The sequence below is a fragment of the Cetorhinus maximus genome, chromosome 34, assembly GCF_964194155.1.
Source record: "Cetorhinus maximus chromosome 34, sCetMax3.hap1.1, whole genome shotgun sequence".
Lineage (NCBI taxonomy): Eukaryota > Metazoa > Chordata > Chondrichthyes > Lamniformes > Cetorhinidae > Cetorhinus > Cetorhinus maximus.
In genome coordinates this window covers 455,605-478,675 of record NC_135912.1, presented here as the reverse complement: position 1 = coordinate 478,675, position 23,071 = coordinate 455,605, and the positions used below count along the sequence as shown (strand labels likewise).

Here is a 23,071-nt window from a genome sequence, read left to right as displayed (position 1 = left end):
TCTTATTGAGTGGTTTTGCGTTGCTCGTGATGGGAGTGTTTTCATTTCAGGCCCTTGGAGAGTTGGGTGCGAGGCCTTGCTCTGTGGGTGGGGCAGGGGTTGGAGTTGCTCAGGGTGATGGGGAAATATTCGTTAACTCGCCCTCTGAGCAGGTCAGTCCTTGGGAATTGAAGGAGAATGGGATACCCGCGGGGAATCCCTGTCATTGAAGGAGGAGAGTGCAGTGTTGGCAGGGGAGGGAAGAATAATGGAGCTAGATTTCCTCGCAAAGCCCCCTGCAGAGCCCTCCTGCCCTTCTCACCCACCCCCTTTTACAAGTGTTACGCTTACCAGCCACACATGGCCTCGAGCCCCATCCCACATCAGGCTGGCCTGAGTAGGATACCTGACAGCCAATTTCCACTCAGGCCTCTGAGTGACCGGTTTGCTGATGCCATAAAGTGTGTGTTAAATGGGAACGGGTGAGGTTTTAGCTGATGCCCGCGCAGTGGCAGGGGGTTTATAATGGAACCCTGGCTGCTTTCTGACCTTATGGGTCAGTTCTGTCAGGCTGCTACAGCTCATACCCAAACCCTCCCCATTGGGCGAGATGACGGCCAGCTCATGGCTGTTAAAGGAAGAGTATTTCTTGTGATAGGAGTTAATTGAGAACTGGAAGGAAGAGCAGAAAGAGGACTGGTGAATGGGAATGTCCAGCAAGTCTTCAAAGTAGAATCATCCAGAGCACACAGCATCCAGCAATACTGTGGCTTTGAGTCCTCCTCAAATTTCTAACCACGGTAATTAGCTGCAAATGAAATGAGAGCGCTTAGCGAGAAAGATCTGATCACCAGAGAGAGAAAATCAAACCAGTTATTCGTTGTGACTTTCTCTGTCCTTGAATTTCTTGGGGTTAGGGGTGGTGGCAGGGGAACAGATCTCGGGGAAATTCCACTTAGAGGGACGGGAAGAGAGAGAGAGAGAGAAAGGGAGATGCTGCTCTTGATGGGTTAGGAGGCAGCGAGAGTAATGGAACGGGCTGGCAATGAAGGATGGAGGTCGTATGGTGCAGGTTGACTGACTCTTGTTTACCCGTCCAGGCCCTCGCAATCAGACTTGGAGGTCTGACGTTGCCAGGATGGCCACATTAATAAGGAGCTTATCCCGGGAATAGATTTGGAGTGCCCCTCCTTACAGGGTCATCTTCATTGTCCAAAAACAAAGTGTCAACACAACACTTGAGGCAAGTCTTTAGTTTATGGTGTCACCCTGTCAGAAAGAGCTTTATTTCTGAACGAGGGAGAAATCGGTTAATACAAGAGCACCAGGCAGCCCATCGAGGTCAGGGAGCAGGGTGGAAGTGTGGATGTCCTCATTTTTCCTGCTCCCCAGCTCTTCCTTTGTGATAGAAGCTCCCGGGAATAAGAATATTTCCAAAGACTCCAAGCATCAGACCTACAAGAAGGGTTTTGCTAAAGGGTTGTCCCAAGAGTACATGGTGTGTTCAGTTAAGTGCATTCCCCACGACCTCTGCCCTGTTCACCTGCCCCGCCAATATCCCACCAAACATTGGTTCCATCCCCTGGTGGTCTGGTGCCAGGCTAGATTCAGGCGTGTGTGGTTTGCGGAACTGTCTTCATCAATTCCTCCCTTCGATTTAACTGTGGTCATTTCCCACCTGTGATGCCATGATGGACTGGATGCTATTGTAAGTGGATGAAAAAAAGTTATAAAAGTTTTATTTTAAATGTTTCTCAAAGTCCCGTCTCTCCTTTACAAACACATTCTTGTAATTCTAACCCTGTGCTGTACCTGTCCTGGGAGTGTTTGATGGGGACGGTGTAGAGGGAGCTTTACTCTGTATCTAACCCCGTGCTGTACCTGTCCTGGGAGTGTTTAATGGGGGACAGTGTAGAGGGAGCTTTACCCTGTATCTAACCCCGTGCTGTACCTGTCCTGGGAGTGTTTGATGGGGACAGTGTAGAGGGAGCTTTACTCTGTATCTAACCCCGTGCTGTACCTGTCCTGGGAGTGTTTGATGGGGACGGTGTAGAGGGAGCTTTACTCTGTATCTAACCCCGTGCTGTACCTGCCCTGGGAGTGTTTGATGGGGACGGTGTAGAGGGAGCTTTACTCTGTATCTAACCCCGTGCTATACCTGTCCTGGGAGTGTTTGATGGGGACAGTGTAGAGGGAGCTTTACTCTGTATCTAACCCCGTGCTGTACCTGTCCTGGGAGTGTTTGATGGGGACAGTGTAGAGGGAGCTTTACTCTGTATCTAACCCCGTGCTGTACCTGTCCTGGGAGTGTTTGATGGGGACAGTGTAGAGGGAGCTTTACTCTGTATCTAACCCCGTGCTATACCTGTCCTGGGAGTGTTTGATGGGGACAGTGTAGAGGGAGCTTTACTCTGTATCTAACCCCGTGCTATACCTGTCCTGGGAGTGTTTGATGGGGATGGTGTAGAGGGAGCTTTACTCTGTACCTGCCCTGGGAGTGTTTGACGTCTTTGAGCACTGGAAACATGAGACAGACAGAATGAGTTTCCCCTCACTGAGGTCATAGCTTGGCATTTGTCCCCATCCTAGAATGTGTCTCCATGGCTCTTGCTCAGGATCTCCCACCTGAGACCGTATTCCTTGATCAGGATTCAGAAATACTGTTTAAAAAAAATTTGTGGCTGGTTAATTTTCTGGTTAATAGTGACCATTGGAATGTTGATGGTGGGGGATTTAATAATTGTATTGTTGTTGATTTGGAAGAGGTGGTAGAATCTCTTGTCAGAGAGTCATCGTCTAGCACTTGTGGCATGAATGTTACATCAGATAGTGTGCACCACCCAGCCTTGCAAAAATATTTATTTGCACAGTATTTAATTAAACAATGCTCCTGATTGTGGAACTCGACTGCCAATAACACAAGGAGCAACAGGAAGGTGCAGTGTACTGGTAAGATTTGCCTACTGGACTCATCAAAAATGATGTTCCCTTTGGGTTTATAGCAGCAGCATTCCCATTATTATCAAATCCTAATTGTGTGGCTCAGGGGCGGATGTGCTAATAATCGAGGCTTAGTAACAGTGCTGTGCCTCGTTTGATCCAGTGATCTGATGGTTTGTCCCCAGTCTTCAGCTCAATCCCCACCACGAATGATGTGTGTCGGTTGCTCCCTGCTCGCTGAGAGTAGTAATAACACGGACAGGAATAGATCCCTGGAGGAAGAATGGGATAAATATAGTTAGCAGTCCTGACACTGTTCATAAGCGACGCAGCGTACAAACTTTTACCCAGCACTGGATGCCTCCCATTATAAACCCCACTCCCCCTACCCCCAACTGCAGCTCTCTGACCTTCTCAGCTGAACCTCTCTGAGTGCCAGACACTGTCCCCATTACCTTTGCCGGATTTCTTTTTATTTTCCACTGGTTTGAAATGAATTGAGGGCATAGGACAGACCAGCTGCATAGGTTCAGCTTCCACCAGACAAGCACTCTTCTTGTCCCAGCCTGCACCCTGGAGGAACATCCCTTTTACATACACACCGTCCTGAAAGAACAGACAGAGAGAGAGAGGAGTTAGTGATCAGCAGCTGGCTACACTGTACATCCACAGCAGCACTATTATTTAAGAGAGGAGGGAGGGGTTAGGATGGGGAGTAAAAATAGAATGGGCTCGGGCTTTGATGACCATTGAGGGTGAATTATCTGTATATCACATGCTCACTCTTGAACTCTTTCTAAGAATGGACATTTAGTTATACCGTACCCAAGCAGAGAGTCAATATTTTTAATTTCATCTTCTGCTTAAAGAAGTTTTCCTTCACTTCATTGGTGATGTATAGTTTGATATCTTGTTAGTCACTGCTCCCAACTTAAAGTCTCATTTATCCCAGGAAGGCATGGCTTCAAGTCACAGTCTCATCCTTTAGAGCCTAATCCACCTGATGGATGCGTCAGTCCTGAGGGTGTGCCGCACTGTCGGAGGGTCAGTCCTGAGGGAGTGCCGCACTGTCGGAGGGTCAGTCCTGAGGGAGTGCCGCACTGTCGGAGGGTCAGTACAGGGGGTGTGCCGCACTGTCGGAGGGTCAGTACAGGGGGTGTGCCGCACTGCCGGAGGATCGGTCCTGAGGGAGTGCCGCACTGTCGGAGGATCGGTCCTGAGGGAGTGCTGCACTGTCGGAGGGTCGGTACAGGGGGCGTGCCGCACTGTCGGAGGGTCAGTACTGAGGGAGTGCCGCACTGTCAGAGGGTCAGTACTGAGGGAGTGCCGCACTGTCGGAGGGTCAGTACTGAGGGAGTGCCGCACTGTCGGAGGGTCAGTACTGAGGGAGTGCAGCACTGTCGGAGGGTCAGTACTGAGGGAGTGCCGCACTGTCGGAGGGTCAGTACAGGGGGTGCTGCACTGTCGGAGGGTCGGTACAGGGGGCGTGCTGCACTGTCGGAGGGTCGGTACAGGGGGCGTGCTGCACTGTCGGAGGGTCAGTACAGGGGGCGTGCTGCACTGTCGGAGGGTCAGTGCAGGAGGTGTGCTGCACTGTCGGAGGGTCAGTACTGAGGGAGTGCTGCACTGTCGGAGGGTCAGTACTGAGGGAGTGCTGCACTGTCGGAGGGTCGGTACAGGGGGCGTGCTGCACTGTCGGAGGGTCAGTACTGAGGGAGTGCTGCACTGTCGGAGGGTCAGTACTGAGGGAGTGCTGCACTGTCGGAGGGTCAGTACTGAGGGAGTGCTGCACTGTCGGAGGGTCGGTACAGGGGGCGTGCTGCACTGTCGGAGGGTCGGTACGGGGGCGTGCTGCACTGTCGGAGGGTCGGTACAGGGGGCGTGCTGCACTGTCGGAGGGTCGGTACAGGGGGTGTGCTGCACTGTCGGAGGGTCAGTACAGGGGGCGTGCTGCACTGTCGGAGGGTCAGTACAGGGGGCGTGCTGCACTGTCGGAGGGTCGGTACAGGGGGCGTGCCGCACTGTCAGTGTTGCTGTCTTTTAGGGGAGATTTTAAACAGGCCCTGTCTGTTGTTTTGATGACTGTTCACTATCCTGATGGAAGTGCCCTGATCAATATTGCTGCCTCAACCAACACCACCAAAGTCAGATTACCTGGTCATGTACCAAATTTGTGTGTGTGGGATCTTGCTGTGCACAAATTGGCTGCTTCATTTTCTACATTACAACAGTGATCACACTCCAAAAAGTGCTTCTTTGGTTGTAAGGCATTTTGGCACATTGTGAAGTGGTGAAAGGCGCTATAGAAATGCAAGTCTTTCTTTCCACGGTTTTTGCGCTGTTAATATTTTAAGAATGTAAATGTTTTAAGAAACATTGGCCATACCTTGGGAGGCTCCAGCAGGTTATTATCATCGACCACGGAAACAATGAATTCCCAGGAGAGCGAATCCACTGATATCTGGGTGGGGGATGCGAAAGAGGTAAAAGCATTATTTCCTTCCTCGCTAAATTAAATTGAAGATTAAATTATAGAATCTTACATCACATAAGTTTCTCATCTTCCTCAGGTTTCATCCATTCTCTTCAATCTGTGTCCCTCTGATTTCTCCTCATTGACTCTATCCAAACCCCTCAGGATTTTGAACGCCTCGATTCAATCTCCCCCTTAACCGTCTCTGCTCTGAGGAGAACAATCCCGGCTTCTCCAGCCTCTCCGCATGAACTGAACTCCCTCATCCCTGGGAACATTCTAGTAAATCTCCCTCCGCACCCTTCCCAAGGCCGTGACATCCTTCCTAAAGTGGTGCTCAAACTAATTCAGCATCTACCATGGATGAAAGCCGGCACCCTGCTGGTCTGGACAGGTCATTGGGCAGGGGTTCTTTTACCCAGCGCGCTGTGAAGGGAGAGAGGCTTCCTGAGTTTTAGCGGGCTGGATGGTTGCAGCATTTGTCAGACATTTTGCCATTGCAAAGTGCAGGCAGCGAGGTGTGCCCCCGGCATGGGGGGAATACTCTTACCGTGTTCTTGCGGGCTGCAAGCTGCAACACCGCAGTGAGGAATCCCGTAGGGAAAGTGAATCCAGACATCCAGAAAATGACTGGCGGGTGAGTGGTCTCTGCCCACTTGGCCAGCTGCTCCACTCTGTGTATCAGGTCACGGGTCCAGGCTCCAAGCTGCTTCATCGATGGGTAGGCCTGAGGGAAACAGATGGTTATCGGCTAATGATGGACTGAGATGAATGTTGAACGTTAGGAGGGCACTATAGACTGAGGAACAAAACTAAAACATGTTAAACTTTACAAAGCTAAAGGAGGAAGATGTGCTGACTGATCAGACAAATCCAGGAGCAGGAGACCATTCTGCCCAGAAAGCTTGTTCAAGGACCAACCTTCACCAATCACACCCAAAACCCTGCTGCCTGGCTCCTATCCAGCCAGGTCCGTTCACCTGTTCTCACTGACTTACATTGGCTCCCAGCTGAAAATCACCAATTTAACATTCTCATCCTTGGGCTTTCTCCTCCCATGTCTGAGAGCTCATACTGCTTTATCAGCTCTGGAATTCCCTCCCTAAACCTCTCTACCTCTCTCTCCTCCTTTAAGATGCTCCTTAAAACTGGCTTCTTTGACCAAGCTTTTGGTCACATGTCCCTAGTGTCTCTTTATGTGGCTTGGATTTTGTCTCCTGTGACATTAAAGGTGCTATACAAATGCATATTTTAGATGTAATGCTGACTGAATGAGGATGATCCCCTTGCTTGAAGAGGGCTTGCTGCACTCGGGGAAGCCAGGCCTGAGAAAGGTGCAGGGCAATGGCTAGCAGGATTGAGCACATCTGTCTCCTGCTGGGAAATATGTGCATCTGGATCGGGGGGCGGGAGGCAGGGAAAGAAAGAAAACTGGTTTGACTTGTGACACTCCCCCACATTCGAGAAGGTGCCTGGGAAATGCCTGGTCACGTGGGTACAAGGTAGCACTCAGCTGTGGAATGGCAACCCAGCAAGGAGCAGAGAAAATCAAACACCTTCTCCCTCAAGGTGAGAAGACGGCTGCATCTGGTCCTGATACTGTGGTTAGGTTTGGCAATTTACTATTCTGCTCCGAGTGAGTCACTGAATGCTCTGAGTTCCCTTACCAATTCCCATAAAGGAGGAACATGAGCATCATGGATACAGCTAAATATTTCCTCCAGGTCTGTAGACATGACAACCAGCCCTTGGATTGCCATCTTTAGCTCAATGAGGGATGACCTTCGGAGAGACGATAATATGTGGTTAGTTAAATAGTTAGCGACACAAACAATAATGGACAAAGTGACACTGAGAATGGCAACAGTGGGACAGAGAAGAAAGAAGCCAATGGAAGAAGAGTCAGATTATTCATTAAACCAGATAGCCTCTGCTGGAAAGGAGCAGTGACTGTGGGGATTTGGGGTAGGCGCAGGGACTGGAGTGTTCATGAAAACCTCCATGATTAAATAGCCAGGCACTGATTACACAGCAAACACGTGGGCCAGCTCCAGGGGGCAGCCAGTGCTCAGGAACCAGAGCCAGCAGTGAATCAACAGCTCCCCACGAGGAGAGAATCAGCCGGGTGTGAAGGTTAGAGTTTTGGCTGGGGGACTGAGGTTCCTTTCTCCAAACTCTATACTATAACCTCCCGAGCCAGTTTCACCCTCATGCTCAGGGGCAGGGTACAAAAGCTGCACACACTAGAGCAACATTTAACCCAGAAACCAGAGGATTCACAGAGATGGCTTCAGCATAACTTGGAATGTCACAAAAGTGCAGTCAGGAGGTTGGGACTGAATACCTCTACAGAGGGAGCTTCACTCTGTATCTAACCCCGTGCTGTACCTGTCCTGGGAGTGTTTGATGGGGACGGTGTAGAGGGAGCTTTACTATGTATCTAACCCCGTGCTGTACCTGTCCTGGGAGTGTTTGATGGGGACGGTGTAGAGGGAGCTTTACTATGTATCTAACCCCGTGCTGTACCTGTCCTGGGAGTGTTTGATGGGGACAGTGTAGAGGGAGCTTTACTCTGTATCTAACCCCGTGCTGTACCTGTCCTGGGAATGTTTGATGGGGACAGTGTAGAGGGAGCTTTACTCTGTATCTAACCCCGTGCTGTACCTGTCCCGGGAGTGTTTGATGGGGACAGTGTAGAGGGAGCTTTACTCTGTTTCTAACCCAGTGCTGTACCTGTCCTGGGAATGTTTGATGTCAGGAACGCTCCCACTAAGCCACAACTGACACCATCCTTAGAGCTGCTGTGACACACAAGCAGCCAATGGAAAGACAGTGTTGGGGGTGGGTGGGGGGGCAGGGGAGCAGAGGTGTAAAGTGAGAATCATGGGAAGCAAAATAATAGCCAAGCATTAATCCAACCTGATGATGTTGAGAAGAATGTTATAACGCTGGATCTCCTGCAACAGCACAACGTTCAGGGGAGAATGTTCATCCTGCAACACCTGCTGGGTTCCTTCATAGTCCAGGTCCTCTGGGGTCTTTTGCAGCACATCGGCCAATAGCTCGAGCACCTTCAGTGACAAGACAGTATAGTATATTAGCGTGGTAGAGGACTGGCTAACTAATAGAAGACAGAGAGTTGGGATACGGGTGGGGAGGCGGGGGGGGTGGGGGCGGCATTTTTGGGATGGCAGCCTGTAACTAGTGGAGTGTCGCAGGGATCAGTGCTGGGGCCACAGTTAATACAATATATATTAATAACTTTGATGAGGGAAATGAATGTACTATCGCCAAGTTTGCGGATGACAAAAATAGATGGGAAGGCAAGTGGTGAGGATGACACAAGGAGTCTACAGAGGGATATAGACAGGTTAAGTGAGTGGGCAAAAACGTGGCAGATGGAATATAATGTGGGAAAATGTAAGGTTATGTACTTTGGCAGGAAGAATAGAGGAGCTGAATATTATTTAAATGGAGAAAGACTGCAGAAAGCTGCAGCACAGAGGGATTTGGGGGTCCTCATGCATGAATCCCAAAAAGCTAGCATTCAAGTTCAGCAGGTAATAGGGAAGGCAAATGGAATGTTGGCCTTTAATCCAAAGGGAATGGAGTATAAAAATAGGGAAATCTTGCTAAAACTGTACAAGGCATGAGTTAGACCACACCTAGAATACTGTGAACAGTTTTGGTCCCCTTATCTAAGGGAAGATATACTGGCATTGGAGGCAGTCCAGAGAAGGTTCACTAGGTTGATCCTGGGTATAGAGGGATTTTCTTATGAGGAGACGTTGAGTAGGTTGGGCCTGTACTCATTGGAGTTTAGAAGAATGAGAGGCGACCTTATTGAAACATATAAGATTCTTAGTGGCCTTGACAGGGCAGATGTTGAGAGGTTGTTTCCCCTTGTGGGAGAGTCTAGGACCAGAGGGCATAATCTCAGAGTAAGGGGGCACCCAGAGATGAGGGGGAATTTCTTCTGTCAGTGAGTAGTCAATCTGTGGAATTCTTTACCACAGAGGGCTGTAGAGGCTGGGTCATTAAGTATATTCAAGGCTGAGATAGACAGATTTTTAATCAGTAAGGGAATCAAGGGTTATGGGGACAAGGCAGGAAAGTGGGATTGAGGATTAGCAGATCAGCCATGATCTCACTGAATGGTGGAGCAGGCTTAATGGGCCGAATGGCCTACTTCTGCTCCTACGTCTTATGGTCTTATGGACAGAGTGAGCTTACTACAGAGCTGAGTACACCAGGTGACAACACTGAGTACAGGGGTGGAACTAGTGTCCCCCACTTACACCTCGTGCCGTTTCAGTGGGATAGGAACATCCACTCACTGCAGTTTGTCAGTGACCCACAGCTGCACCCAGTTCCCAGCAGAGTTCAGTTATTGCTGTCACTCCAACAACGGCAAGGTTGGCCAGAGTTAGCAATGCTAAGATGTCAGAACGGTGCAGTGTGAGACTGGATTTGAGGACCAGCTGATTAGTGACAGAAACAAACCCCCGTTCCAGTGTCTTTTGCTGAACAAATGCAGCACACGAGGACAGAGAACTGCAGCTCAATAGCACCTTTCACCACAGGATTACTCAAAGCGCTTCACAGCTACTGAAGTACTTTTTTTTTTGAAGTACAGTCACTGTTGTAATGTAGGAAACAAGGCAGCCAATTTGCCCATAGCAAGATCCCACAAACAGCATTTTGATCATGGTCAGCTAATTTGTTTTAGTGATTTTGGAATAAATATTAGTTCAGGACATAAGAACATTAAGAAATAAAGGCAGGGGTAGACTGCATGGCTCATCAAGCCGACCCCACCAGTCAACACAATTGGCCTCAACTCCACCTTCTCACCCACTCCCCATATCCCTTCATTCCCTGAGACACCAAAAATCTGTCTTTCCCAGCCTTAAATATATTCAGTGATGGAGCATCCACAACCCTCTGGGGCGGAGAATTCCAAAGATTCACAACCCTTTGAGAAGTAATTTTTTCTAATCTCAGTCCGAAATGATGGGTCCCTTATCCTGAGATTGTGCCCCCGTGTATTAGACTCCCCAGCCAGCAGAAACAATCTCAGCGTCCACCCGGTCAAACCCCTTCAGAATCTAGGTTTCAATGAGATCACCTCTCATTCTTCTAAACTCCAGTGAATTCGGGCTCAATTTACTCAGCCTCTCATCATAGGACAACCCCCTCATCCCAGGGACCAATTTAGTGAACCCCCACTGTACTGCTTCCAATGCAAGTATATCCTTCCTTAAATGTGGGGACCAAATCTGCACTCCAGATTTACTACAGATGTGATTGCAGGGGCATCCAGGAGCTCCCACATGCTGCAGCCGTTACACATCACCTATCCTGCCATCTTTATTGTGTTAATTAAATTTATTATTCTTCATTAGTTTATAGTTAGCCTCCTTACCACTCCCAGCCTGACATGTTTTCTTTTTCAGAGAGTGTAAATACTCTCAGTGCTGTACAGTTGTAGCAAGGCTTCTTCATTCTTGTACTCCGATCCCCCTGCGATAAAGGCCAACTTGCCATTTGCCTTCCTAATTGCTTGCTGTACTTGTATGCTAACTTTTTGTGTTCCTTATATAAGCACACCCAAGTCTCTTTGAACATCAACAGTTACAAATTTCAAGCCTTCTAAAAAATATTCTGCATTTCTATTTTTAAGACTAAAGTGACTAACATCATACTTTCCCACATTATACTCCATCTGTCACCTTCATGCCCACTCACTTAACCTGCCTGTATCTCTTTGTGGCCTCTCTGTGTCCTCCACACAGCTTACCTTCTCACCTAGCTTTGTATCATCAGCAAACGTAGCTACATTACTCTCTGTCTCTTCATCTAAGTCATTAATATAGATTGTATAAGTTGAGGCCCCAGCACTGATCCTTGCAGCACTCCACTATTCACAGCTTTCCAACTTGGAAATGCTCCTACTTTCTGTCTGTTAACCATTCCTTATCAATCCCTGCTCTTTTGATAAGGGATATTTTACATTCAGACTCCAGAGAGAGAGGAGTTGCAGGGTGGTGGTTGGGGGGGGGTGGGGGGAGGTGGTGGATGTTATTTTCTGCTCCACTGATTTTGTGAACTATGCAATTTGCCAGAATGAGAGTGTCACAGGGAGTGAGCTTTTTTCATGTGTGCCCTCTTGTCCAGTGGGCAGTTTTACCTTTTCCTCTCTGGACATTCCTTTGCCCACAGCAGTGGTGATCTGCGGCTGAAGTGACAGCAGAGTGTCGAAGAGTCTTCGGGCCTCTATGATCTCACTGGCTACGTCAGCATTAGGATGCTGCCCGAAAGCCTCGGGGTGTTCCATGGCTGGCAGCATGTTGATGTACTCTCGATAAGATTCCAGGTCTCCATCTTTAGGGATGTAATAATTATCCAATATCGAAAGTCTAAATGAAAGGAAAACAATGAAAATTATAAACTCTATCTTTACAGTAAAGAATAGATTTTGGGTGGGGAAGGGAAGTATTGAGGAATAAATAAATTGTTTAAATAGGGCAGTGCTGTAAGGCCAGAGTTCACAAACATGAAGTCCTTGCAGTTCTAAGGCATCTTTAATGTAGAAAGGCATCCCAAGCGAGGAAAAAGTAAATTTAGATCACTTCAGAGCAGCGAATCTCTCACATCTGTCAGCAGGAACAAGAGACACAGGCTTTAGACCATCATTAGTTGGATGATGTGGAGAGTTAGGATATCAGCAGTATGGGAAAGTTAGGATTCTCGAGAAGCAACTCCTTATCCCATCTCCATGTGGGGGAATCACAGACACAGACCCGCGTCCCGTCACCGTGTGGGGGAATCACAGACACGGGCCCGAGTCTCCGTGTGGGGGAATCACAGACACAGACCCACGTCCCGTCACCGTGTGGGGGAATCACAGACACAGACCCACGTCCCGTCACCGTGTGGGGGAATCACAGACACAGACCCGCGTCCCGTCTCCGTGTGGGGGAATCACAGACACAGACCCGCGTCCCGTCACCGTGTGGGGGAATCACAGACACAGACCCGCGTTCCGTCACCGTGTGGGGGAATCACAGACACAGACCCGCGTCCCGTCTCCGTGTGGGGGAATCACAGACACAGACCCGCGTCCCGTCACCGTGTGGGGGAATCACAGACACAGACCCGCGTCCCGTCACCGTGTGGGGGAATCACAGACCGTCATGAAGCTATTAATGTATATAATATTTTGGAAAATATTTTTCTTTTAAAATAGAGGTTTAGTCTGTGGGTGTGTCTTAATTGGATTAAAGCCAGCTAGTCTGGGTGCTTTGATGTGTACTAGTTTTGACATATAAGGGAGAAAGCGTGCATTTGCTTTTTTTGAGGAGAGCATTCAAAAAGTGGGGTGAAAACTTGACGCCTTTCTAGCAGCTACGAAGCAATATGTTTATATTACTAATAAAATTGGTACTGTGAAAGGGGTTTCATTGTTAAAAGATGAAGTGAGACAATGAGAATTTGAATTCAATCAGTGGTGGCAGGTAATACTTCAGTTTTTGGGAGAGGCAATGTAAGATCAAAAGGCAGCTGCAAACCTCCAACTGGCTCCACAGTGAAAAGAACCTCATTTTGAATCTGTACGGTGAAAATGCTTTGCCTGGTGTTTGGTTAAGTCTATGGGTTGACATTGCCTTAATGGAGATTAGTTTGGGAATTTGTTAAAAGTTATGATAGTGGTAATTTGTAGCCATGTGTATATATTTAACTTGTAAATTAATAAAATGTTTCAATTAGTTTAATGTAAAACCTCGAGAGCTGGTGGTCTGATTTCTGAGTTTAGAGTCGTATCTCAAACCTAACACTTACAATTATAGATTATGACAGTTGTTTAAAGTTTCCCTCTGAGATTTTTAAATAACTCAGCTTTACCAACTGCATCGGTCATAACACAGACCCATGTCCCATCTCCGTGTGGGAGAAAATCATAGATCTCTAATGTCTGAGCACCGTGGGGGTGGGGGGGTGTGAAATCGCGTGGCCCATTCCCAGCACTCGGTGTGGCAATGTTCCGGAGAGCGGATTTTCAACAAAATGCTCTGAGGAAAGATTAGCAAATGTAGTAATTAGAGGGAATGGGCTACTTCTGTGTCTGTGTCAGCGATTTTTGGAAACACAAGTGGGGAGATACATTTGCTATTTCTCGTAAATGCACTGACAGGAACATACATTGATTTCTCTCAAGTACTTGCCCCTGAAAGCCACTTATCTGGCTGACATTCATTTGGTTGGACCTTTGGCAGCACTAGCATTTCACAAAGTGAAAACAGAAATTACTTGAAGTAAGGAGTGGCAACCGCTCGGTCACAGAAGTAATCGTTGATGTATGTGCTCAGCAGCCGGCGATCCCAGTCATCAGTCACGTGGCCTCCATAATTCACCCCTGCAATCAGATACTTCAGAGCATCCCAGGGGGTAACCTCATATTCATCCAGGTAAATGCTGAGTAGGTTTTCTGACACCTGCAGTACAGAGAATTATATCTGTTGCTTACTCAGTGTCCCTGCTCCACCGACAAAACTTTAATAAGCTTTTCACTCATCGGGACAATTTGATGGGGACAGTGTGGAGGGAGCTTTACTCTGTATCTAACCCCGTGCTGTACCTGTCCTGGGAGTGTTTGATGGGGACGGTGTAGAGGGAGCTTTACTCTGTATCTAACCCCGTGCTGTACCTGTCCTGGGAGTGTTTGATGGGGACAGTGTAGAGGGAGCTTTACTCTGTATCTAACCCCGTGCTGTACCTGTCCTGGGAGTATTTGATGGGGACGGTGTAGAGGGAGCTTTACTCTGTATCTAACCCCGTGCTGTACCTGTCCTGGGAGTGTTTGATGGGGACAGTGTAGAGGGAGCTTTACTCTGTATCTAATCCCGTGCTGTACCTGTCCTGGGAGTGTTTGATGGGGACAGTGTAGAGGGAGCTTTACTCTGTATCTAACCCCGTGCTGTACCTGTCCTGGGTGTTTGATGGGGCCAGTGTAGAGGGAGCTTTACTCTGTATCTAATCCCGTGCTGTACCTGTCCTGGGAGTGTTTGATGGGGCCAGTGTAGAGGGAGCTTTACTCTGTATCTAACCCCGTGCTGTACCTGTCCTGGGAGTCTTTGATGGGACATTGGGCACAATTTGCAAACTACCCTTGACCTTGGTGAGCTGAAATACATTTTTTAAAACGTTGGAATGCATAATATTGATATAAATCATAGGATTGGCTAACAAGGCAGCTTCCTATGCCCAAGTAATCCGTTCATAGTCAAAGAGCACTCACTCTCGATTACACACGCCTACCTCAAAGTCTGAGTCATTGAACCCATAGATAATGTTCCAGCCGAGTTGTTGGAATTTCTTGCGCTCCAGGAGGACACTGTGGAAGAAACACATGGCGAACAGCAGCTTCCTGTATTTCTTGGGCTTGGAGCAGCGTTTGAATTGCTGAATGGTCACCAGGTTGTACAAACGCTTCATGTTCGCTTTGATGCCCTGAGGTGCAGGGAAAGAGAGACAGTCATGAGCAATGGGGGCAGGTGAATTGAGGCTGGAAACATTCCCAGAACTTCAACCTTTTGCATGTTCAGTCGCTGAAGCACAGCAGTATCCCGTGACATAATCCCACAGTCGAGTTGAGTGACTGGAAATCCACTGCTTGCAAAAGATTATGGGAGAAGGGGAGAAATTGTCACTGTTGCGCCCGCTTTACACAGAGGTAAAACAAGCACACTCAGACCAATTTTAGACACAGTCCTTTGCCCCAGTGGCACTTCCCCTCCAGGACATACCAGCCAGTGAAAAAAAAACAGCTCAAAACTCTATCTGCAGGTGCGTGACATGGACCAGAGGATCATTTTGAGTATCAGGCTGAGACCCAGGGACCAATTCCTTGCGATTCTCCAGCTCAGAGGCTTGCAACAGCCTCTAGTCTGGCACCATCTCCTCAGTGGGGATTGGCTAGCTCATGGCATGCTGGTGACTACAAATTGGGCCATCGGAGTAGCGAAAGGAGCACCGGAAACCTGATGGAGGCATGTGCTCCTGGGATTACCTTTGGTGGCTCCGTCGTCATCTTGATGCTGGTCTGTAGGATGGAGACCGGAAAGTCAGGATGCGGACTGGAACTTATCCAGAGCCGGAAGTCGGGATGTGGATCCTGGATCTGCAGCTGTTCTATCAGCTTGTCCAACTGGGGCATCCATGAGAGTGACAGGTGGCAGTTTGCAAGGAATACCCAGTTACCTGTCAATCACACAGAGAAAACAGGTCAGCTTATGCTCCAGCACCACTGTCCCTCTCTTACCCAGTAGCTGTGAGGCCTGGGGGGTATCACAGATGGTGTATACTATCATTTCGCCCACACTTGGAATAAATGCCCACATAGGTTGATGGAACCATTTGAGGAAAGTTGGGTGCTGTGACAGGGGGAAGGGAGAAGCCTGAGGATTGTCTCGACGATCAGCTGACAGGGACCAGATTATGGGGTTCGACAACAGAGTCTGATTGAGCTTCTAAGGCAAGACCGGCTCAAAACTCACTTGTGCTGGTGAAAGGCAAATTTGGGAGAGGTATGGAGAAGCTCATCAGGCAGAGAGGGATCACCACAATGGAAATGTACTCCAGGGAGTATAACGGAGGTGAGAGCTATTTAAGAAGCAGCAGGATGCCTTGACAGAGGTACTATCAGGTCTGTCAGGCTGGATGAACTAGAACAGAGTTAGACCTAAACAGAACTAGGGGCCATAAATAATTCATTGGGAATTCAGGAGAAACTTCTTCACCCTGAGAGCGGTGAGAATGTGGAATTTCTTACCACAGGGAATGACTGAGGAAAGTAGAATAGATCCATTTAGGGGAAGCTGGATAAACACATGAAAAAGGCCAGCATGGAGCAGTAGGGCCAAATGGCCTGTTTCTATACAGTAAATGCTTTGTAACAGGACAAACAGCCTTCCTCCTTCCAACCTATACCGAGGCAGGGCTGAGATTGACCTACCTTCAGATACCCCTTCTGTGATCATTCGTGTGGCGATAGGCGCTTGCCCCTGACCCAGCGAGAGCGCGAGGAACCTGCTTGCCATACCCGAGCGGTCTGCGAGCTGTAGCAGGGAGTTGGTGGGGTCGACCCCCGGAGAGAGCACAAATATCAATGGGGTCCTAGAGTTGGAGTCATCGATGACCTGTGAGGGAGGAGAACATTGATTTAGTGTTTGTAAAAGCTGGCCGTTTGCTGGAATTCTAATCTGCGGCTCTGTTTCTTACTGACCGATCTCATGTCCAGCACAGGGGGTTCCACAAACTTGGAGCCGAGGTTGTTAACGATGAATGACGTCACGCAGAATGCGATGCGGTCCTGTCTCAAGGAGCGTACAATCAGCATGCGCTGTAGCTCGTTGCAGGTATTATCCCATTCCACTAAAGAGCACAACCAAGAGCAAGGTTAATTAGAACCACGAGCTGTTGTTGTGGGTTCCTCTCAGTCAGTCTGCCTTTCTAGTTTGTACCAGGTGATTCAAGCTGAGAGAGGTTACAGAGGCAAGGTGGGGGCTGGTGGGGGGGCGAGAAGCGATGGGGGGTCAGAGTCAATGGAGGTTAACAAGGAATGATTCTGAGCAGGATAGTGGGATAGAGCCATCTCACAAGGGAGGTCACACTGAAGGAAGGATAAAATTGCATTGATACAGTAACTGGTGTACATACATCCAGAAATACAAGGCAGAGGGAAACTTGTACAGAAACAATTTTAGTTAGAAGCTGGGAGAATAGATAAAGACTAAAGGGCTGGTCTCAAGTTCCTGTGTCTGGCTGGGAGTCACCTACGTATTGGAGAATCACAGAAGCACTAACGGATGGATGCAGGGATGGGAAATGAAATTCAATATGGGCAGGTGTGAGGTGATTCATTTTAGGAGGATGAATAAGGACAGGCCACTCATTCCTTGGAAGGTAACAAAGTAAATGGGGGGAGGAGTAAAGAGATCTGGGCATACAGATTGAATAGTAGCTTCAGTAGAATGCATCTAGGAGGAAGCCAGTTAATCACGTGAAGGAATAGAAGAATATGCTGACAGGATGAGATGAAGGGGGGGCTGGGAGGAGGCTTTTGTGGGGCAGAAACACCAGCACAGAGCAGATGGACTAAATGGTCTGTTCCTGTGCTATAAATTCTATGTAATGCTTCCGTTGGGAGGCTAATCACAGGGAGGTTGTGGCCACAGTGTCATGGTACCCATGGCCAATGAGGAGGTTGCTCTGTCGGAGCCTGTGCTCAGGCTGTTCTGAGGACACTCACCAGGCAGCATTGCCGTTTCAGGCTCGGAGTTGGTGTACCAGGCATGCCAGTCTTTGGGATACTGCTCAAAGGAATTCATAATTCCATGAAAGTTTGTCAATTTATCGAGCTCGGTGATGTTGTCCCAATTGACATCTGCAAGCCAGCCAGGACAAGGATTGTCCATCTGCTCCTCTCTGTCCAACACCTGTACGAAGCAGAGAAACAAAATGCTGATGTTTTATGGTTAGTTTTATAACATTTCAACAGCCAGCATCCTACCCTCTATTAGGCCCAAATCCACCTTCATTGCTGCTTCCAGATTGGAAATTCCTCCAAGCACCACACCCACAGTCCTAGACAGAACACAGATAAAGCTACAGATCTCACTGGCAAGCTCTCTCACATGAGCTTCACTTTTTAACCCTGCTCTGTTCAGTCACATTCACACCTCACTCCCGTGCTCACTGGCCTATATTGGATCCTGGTAAAATTGGCATCCTTGTTTTCAAATCCCTCCATGGTTTCACCCCCGCCCATCCCCTCCTTTCCCCTGACCCTGCAAGTTCTTTGTGCTCTCACCAATTCTGACCACTTTGGGATTGCCAGTTTAATCATTCCACCATTGGCAGCTCTGGAATCCCCTCCTTAATTCTCTTCACCTCCCTCTCTCTCTCCTCTTTTGAAATGCTCTTAAAACCAACCAAGCTTGTGTCACCTGCCCTAACATCTCCTCGTGGGCTTGGGGTCAAATACTGTTTGATAATCACTTGTGAAGCACTTTGGGACACCTTACTGCAATAAAAGTGCTATATAAAAATGCAAGTTGTTGATGTCAGGGGCCTCTGTTTTAACAATACGTTGGGAGGTCCATTTTTATTCCTCCTAAGCTCAAATCCTCCATCTAGAAGCTATTCCTGTTCTCTACATCCTCACTGCAATAAAATCTAGATACACCACACAATCACTGGTACACTTACTGCATCCCCACTGGTACACACCACACAACCTCCAATACACTCACTACATCCTCGCTGGTACACACCACGGAGTGGCTGGAACACTCTGCCCCCCCACCCGCCCCCAGTATACATTCACCACCGCACTGCAGCCTCCTCCCCTGCACACTCACCACACCCCCACGTAGGAAGAAGTTGTACTCGTCCATGTTGAGTTTCCCAGCCACCTCCAGGATCTTGATGCACACCTGGAAACTGAAAAGTAGCTTGTGCCGTTCAAAGAGCCCTCGGCATGTGTACCTAGGAATAAGAGACAGTGATGGTGGATCAAACTTCATTCAACTGCTCCCTGCGCAATGTGGCAATTTAAACACTCGCACTGCTATACTGGGAGTGGTTAGAAGGGAGAACACTAGCTTACATTGATCTTCAATCCACAGATCTCGGAGGAAGAATCTGAGATTGGTTTTGGTGGGGTTAGGGTGTAATAGGGGTTATTAATGCATTAAGATACAGATCAGCCCTGATCTCATTTGCATCTGTAATGAGCTCACTGCCGGTTACAGGTAAGTACTGGAACACCACAAGCACCCTGACTAATACAGCTCCCAGTGCACTTCCAGCGTAGACTAATGAGTGAACGCCACATGCCATACTGGACTGTTCAGCGCTCACTTTTCAGCTGCTGGATAAACAAATTTCTCAGGCAATATCTTCTATCCGGCAAAAATAATGGAGTGGGTCTCAGCAAGAGTGGCAGTGGATGTGCACAGCCCCTCCTATTCTAACAGTGCACCCACTGTTTGACCCTGAACCCTCATTAGATGGACTGTACACTGGCCGCTTACCTGTACACAGCATAGGTGTGGTACTCGTTGAGATTGACGATGCGCTCATGAAGCTTGGGGCTGCGCTTGCTCTTCTCGATGCTCAGGTTGAAGAGGTCAATATAGGCATCCAGTGCAAATTGGTACATGGGGTCGATTTTGCCCATGTCGTTCAACACAAAGAAGAGGATGGACGCTCGCTCGGCACATGAGCGGTATCCCTGAGGTTAAACAAAGGCACACGGCAACATTTCACAATTGCTCAGGGTGACCTACCCTAAGTAACCCTCTGTGATCTGCCCAATTCCCTCTCAGCTTCACCTGGAGGGGCTAACCCTTGCTGTGGAAACAGTTCCCCATTCACCCACTTCCCTCATCCCAAAGAAGCCATTAACCATAGTCTACAGCATGTGAGACTCGGACTGTGTACCAGGGTCATGCCAAGAAGCTCAACCGCTTTCACCTGAGCCGCCTTCAGAAGCTTCTGAAGATCAGATGGCAGGGCAAAAATCCGGGTGCTGAGGAGCTCACACCCAAGCCGGCATGCTAAGCATCCACGTTACACTGAGACAGCCACAACTGAATTGTGCTGGTCTTGTAGCCAGAATGCCTGAGACTTGTCTTCTACGGAGAGCTTGAGCCTGGGGTGTGCTCTGATTGCGCTCAAAGGAAGTACTACAAGGACAATCTGAACACTTCACCCACCCAGGAGTTTGGATATTGACTTCGAGTCCTGGGAGGTGCTCGCCCAGGATCACTGCGCCTGGAGCAAACCAATAAAAAATAGTACGGCTTCTTTGAAGGCAAGTGCATATCAGAGGCAGAAAGAAATGCTAGGAGAGGGAATCCTGAGCCAGCAACTCATCCAAAACTCATTCGTCTGCGGTATCCTGTCCTATTTGCAGCAGGAACTTCTGGAGACGGATCGGCCTTAGCAGTTGCCAATGTACCCACCTGAACCCTAGCAAACACCCCAGATGGTGCGTGTGGATGGTCACCTTCACCTCAAAGGATGAAGAAGAAACCATGGAATAAACTCTTGGGCGTTACAGCTCCTGTCTTTATAATAGAGCACACCGTGCACAAATCCATGGGAGAGTCATCTGAAACCCTCATCCATCCCTTTACTACCTCCAGACTCGACTATTCCAGTGCTGGGGGTGAGGGAGAGGGAGAGCAAAAGGGAAAGTTAGAGGGAGAGAGAGAGAGAGAGAGATGGGGAAAGAGGTACTTTCAAGTCTGGCACATCCAGTTGAGAGTGCGTAGTGAAGTTTCCTTTACAGAGTCTCGTTAATGTGTTTCAGCCCCTCCCTTGGAAGGGTACCCAGTGCTGCACCTGCAGAAGCCACTGCTCATTCTTGTATTCCATCAAGTCTATGGCACAGAAACAGACCACTCAGCAAAACTGCTCCGTGCTGGTGTTAATGCTCCACTCGAGCATCGTCCCACCCCTTCCTCATCTCACCCTATCAGCATATCCTTCTATTCCTTTCTCCCTCATGTGTTTATCCAGATTCTCCTTAAACACATCTTTACGATTTACCTCAACCACCCCCTGAGGTGGCGAGTTCCACATTCTCACCATTCTCTGGCTAAAGAAGTTTGTCCTGAGTTCCTTATTGCATTTATTAGCAACTATCTTATATTTCTTGTCCCAAGTTTGACAGGAGGACAGGAGTCTGTGTCCAGCAGCAACCGGATTGAGACCAGGCTCCTTGAAGTGAAAGGTCAGGGTTAGGCCCAGAAAGGTCAGAGTTAAATGTCCCCTTTCAGATGTTGTTTGGGTTGAGTTCAATTGATGCCTGTGCACTAACCTCTCGAGCAGAGTCGATTTTCACCTCCGTGGTCTCACTGCTCTCTATCTGTTCTGCAACCTCTGTGGCAGTCACTTTCGAAGTCTGCAAGGTGTTGACAAGCTGCACATCATCGAGTAGTGAGCCTGTTGCTTCATTTAACAATCTGGAGGAGATAGAACGGGAGTGAGTAAGTATGAAATCCAGCATTTCTACAGCATGCTCCCCAAAGTTCACTTCACAACTAAGGCACGCTCCCAACCCCAACTTCAGGATGGTTAGAGGTGGTTCTATTTTCCCCCCTCCTCCTCTTCCGAAGGCTGAATTTAGACCAGTTTACTGCTGGCGAGATATTTGACTGGATGGGGCATTAACTCATTCTCGGCCACGCATTCCCTCTGCGACCAGGCTGACAGGAGAGTTAGCCTGTAACTCGTGTCCTTCTAACTCAGCCCAACAGGCTGATCACAGATCTTCGCACGGTGACTGGCAACCCCTGGGGCCACCAAATCTGTGTCAGCTGAACTCCTTGACCTTTGGGCCTTGCTCAGGGTCAAACTCAACCTCTTACCTTAGAATTTCGTCCTCTAGCTCTTTCAGTTTCTTCTTGCCGGCTGCAATGTTCATCACCAACGAGTCTTTCTGCTCCTCCAGTTCAGGCCGTTCCTTCCTCACCACATTGCCCAGTAACTGTGCTTCAAGGCCCTAAAGCAGGAGTCAGCCAGAAAGAGGACGCGCATGAACACAGACCCAGACAAACCTATCAACTTAGTCCCCCCACAAGCACTGCAACATGGATGGGCTACAGCCCACCGTTCATATAATTCCTGGGGGAATTTTCCGAATGAATATTCCTGGTCTCCAGGGCATGTCAAACTGGCCCATAAAGCTCAGGCCTCCCAGCCTGATTTCTGATTGGCTGGTTTGTGTCACGTGGGCCTGAGGGTTTGGAGGGAGCTGGTTTTTTGCACTGTCGCCTGTTTCATGGGAAAATGGGAAGTTGGAACACCGATTAGAATCAGCAGCTGGAGAATGGTGCACATGGGAGTGTGAATTTAAACTTTCCACATTGCCCCTGTGCCTGCAAGGTACACCAACACACACACATGGCCTATGCAGGCTTGTACATTTCTATTCCAGTTTAACTCAGATCTGTCTGCCCTATCCTACCCGGAAACCCACCCCAGTCTGTATGCTGGGGCCAGCACCAACCTGCACTTTGACAGCAAAATTGACGATGGTGGTCTTGGCGGAGATTTCTGGAGCGTAGTGTGGATTAGACAACTTTGTAGTGATGTAAAATCGGAATTCCTTGTTGTATTCAATCTCCTTGTCTCCGAGTTTCATCACCAGCCGCCCAGCTACGGAAGGGAAGGAACAGCATTAAGCGCGGACCGTGAAACCAGCACTGCAGGTTTCATTAAAGGGTTGGGTGCCCAGTGTTGCAAGCAGGGAGGCTTATTAAGTTTTATTGAAAGAAATAGTTACGCTCTTGCCATTTCTTCCTCATTATTCTGCACTGGCATCGCTCTTTACGCCCTGCCAATGTTGCCCAACTTGCCATTCCACATGCTTGGCCCTATAGTGTTTCAGCAGATAATCAGCCCTGGCAGGAGGGATGACTCCAGCCAAGCCCAATCCTAGACTCATCCCAATTCCTACCTGCACCCACTCTCTGCCAGGAGCCACTCGATTGAGGAGTCTTTGCTGATTTCTCACCCTCTCTGGATCTAGAGATGGTTGTAGCTCCCATGTTTTCCCTGAGCTGAGATCAGCTGAATTTACACAGAGCAGGGGATTGAGCCTAGCAC

The 23,071-nt window shown here is 48.6% G+C and overlaps 1 protein-coding gene across 1 annotated transcript in view; it reads right to left on the bottom strand.

Annotated features, from left to right (window-relative positions):
• Positions 1-151: 151 nt before the first annotated feature.
• dnah2 (dynein, axonemal, heavy chain 2) overlaps positions 152-23,071 on the bottom strand; it is a 166,007-nt gene continuing 143,087 nt past the window's right edge. Inside the window, exons 66-83 of the mRNA XM_078533744.1 lie at positions 22,473-22,621; positions 21,832-21,965; positions 21,282-21,426; positions 19,489-19,688; positions 18,814-18,940; positions 17,703-17,889; positions 16,677-16,825; positions 16,407-16,590; positions 15,462-15,652; positions 14,711-14,902; positions 13,703-13,887; positions 11,583-11,811; positions 8,312-8,463; positions 7,060-7,174; positions 5,943-6,119; positions 5,306-5,380; positions 3,375-3,525; positions 152-3,191 (exon numbers count right to left, since the gene is read on the bottom strand). Of these exons, the coding sequence (XP_078389870.1) occupies positions 3,037-3,191; positions 3,375-3,525; positions 5,306-5,380; positions 5,943-6,119; positions 7,060-7,174; positions 8,312-8,463; positions 11,583-11,811; positions 13,703-13,887; positions 14,711-14,902; positions 15,462-15,652; positions 16,407-16,590; positions 16,677-16,825; positions 17,703-17,889; positions 18,814-18,940; positions 19,489-19,688; positions 21,282-21,426; positions 21,832-21,965; positions 22,473-22,621 (2,897 nt within the window). The 3' untranslated portion in view covers positions 152-3,036. The remainder of the gene's footprint in view (positions 3,192-3,374; positions 3,526-5,305; positions 5,381-5,942; positions 6,120-7,059; positions 7,175-8,311; positions 8,464-11,582; positions 11,812-13,702; positions 13,888-14,710; positions 14,903-15,461; positions 15,653-16,406; positions 16,591-16,676; positions 16,826-17,702; positions 17,890-18,813; positions 18,941-19,488; positions 19,689-21,281; positions 21,427-21,831; positions 21,966-22,472; positions 22,622-23,071) is intronic.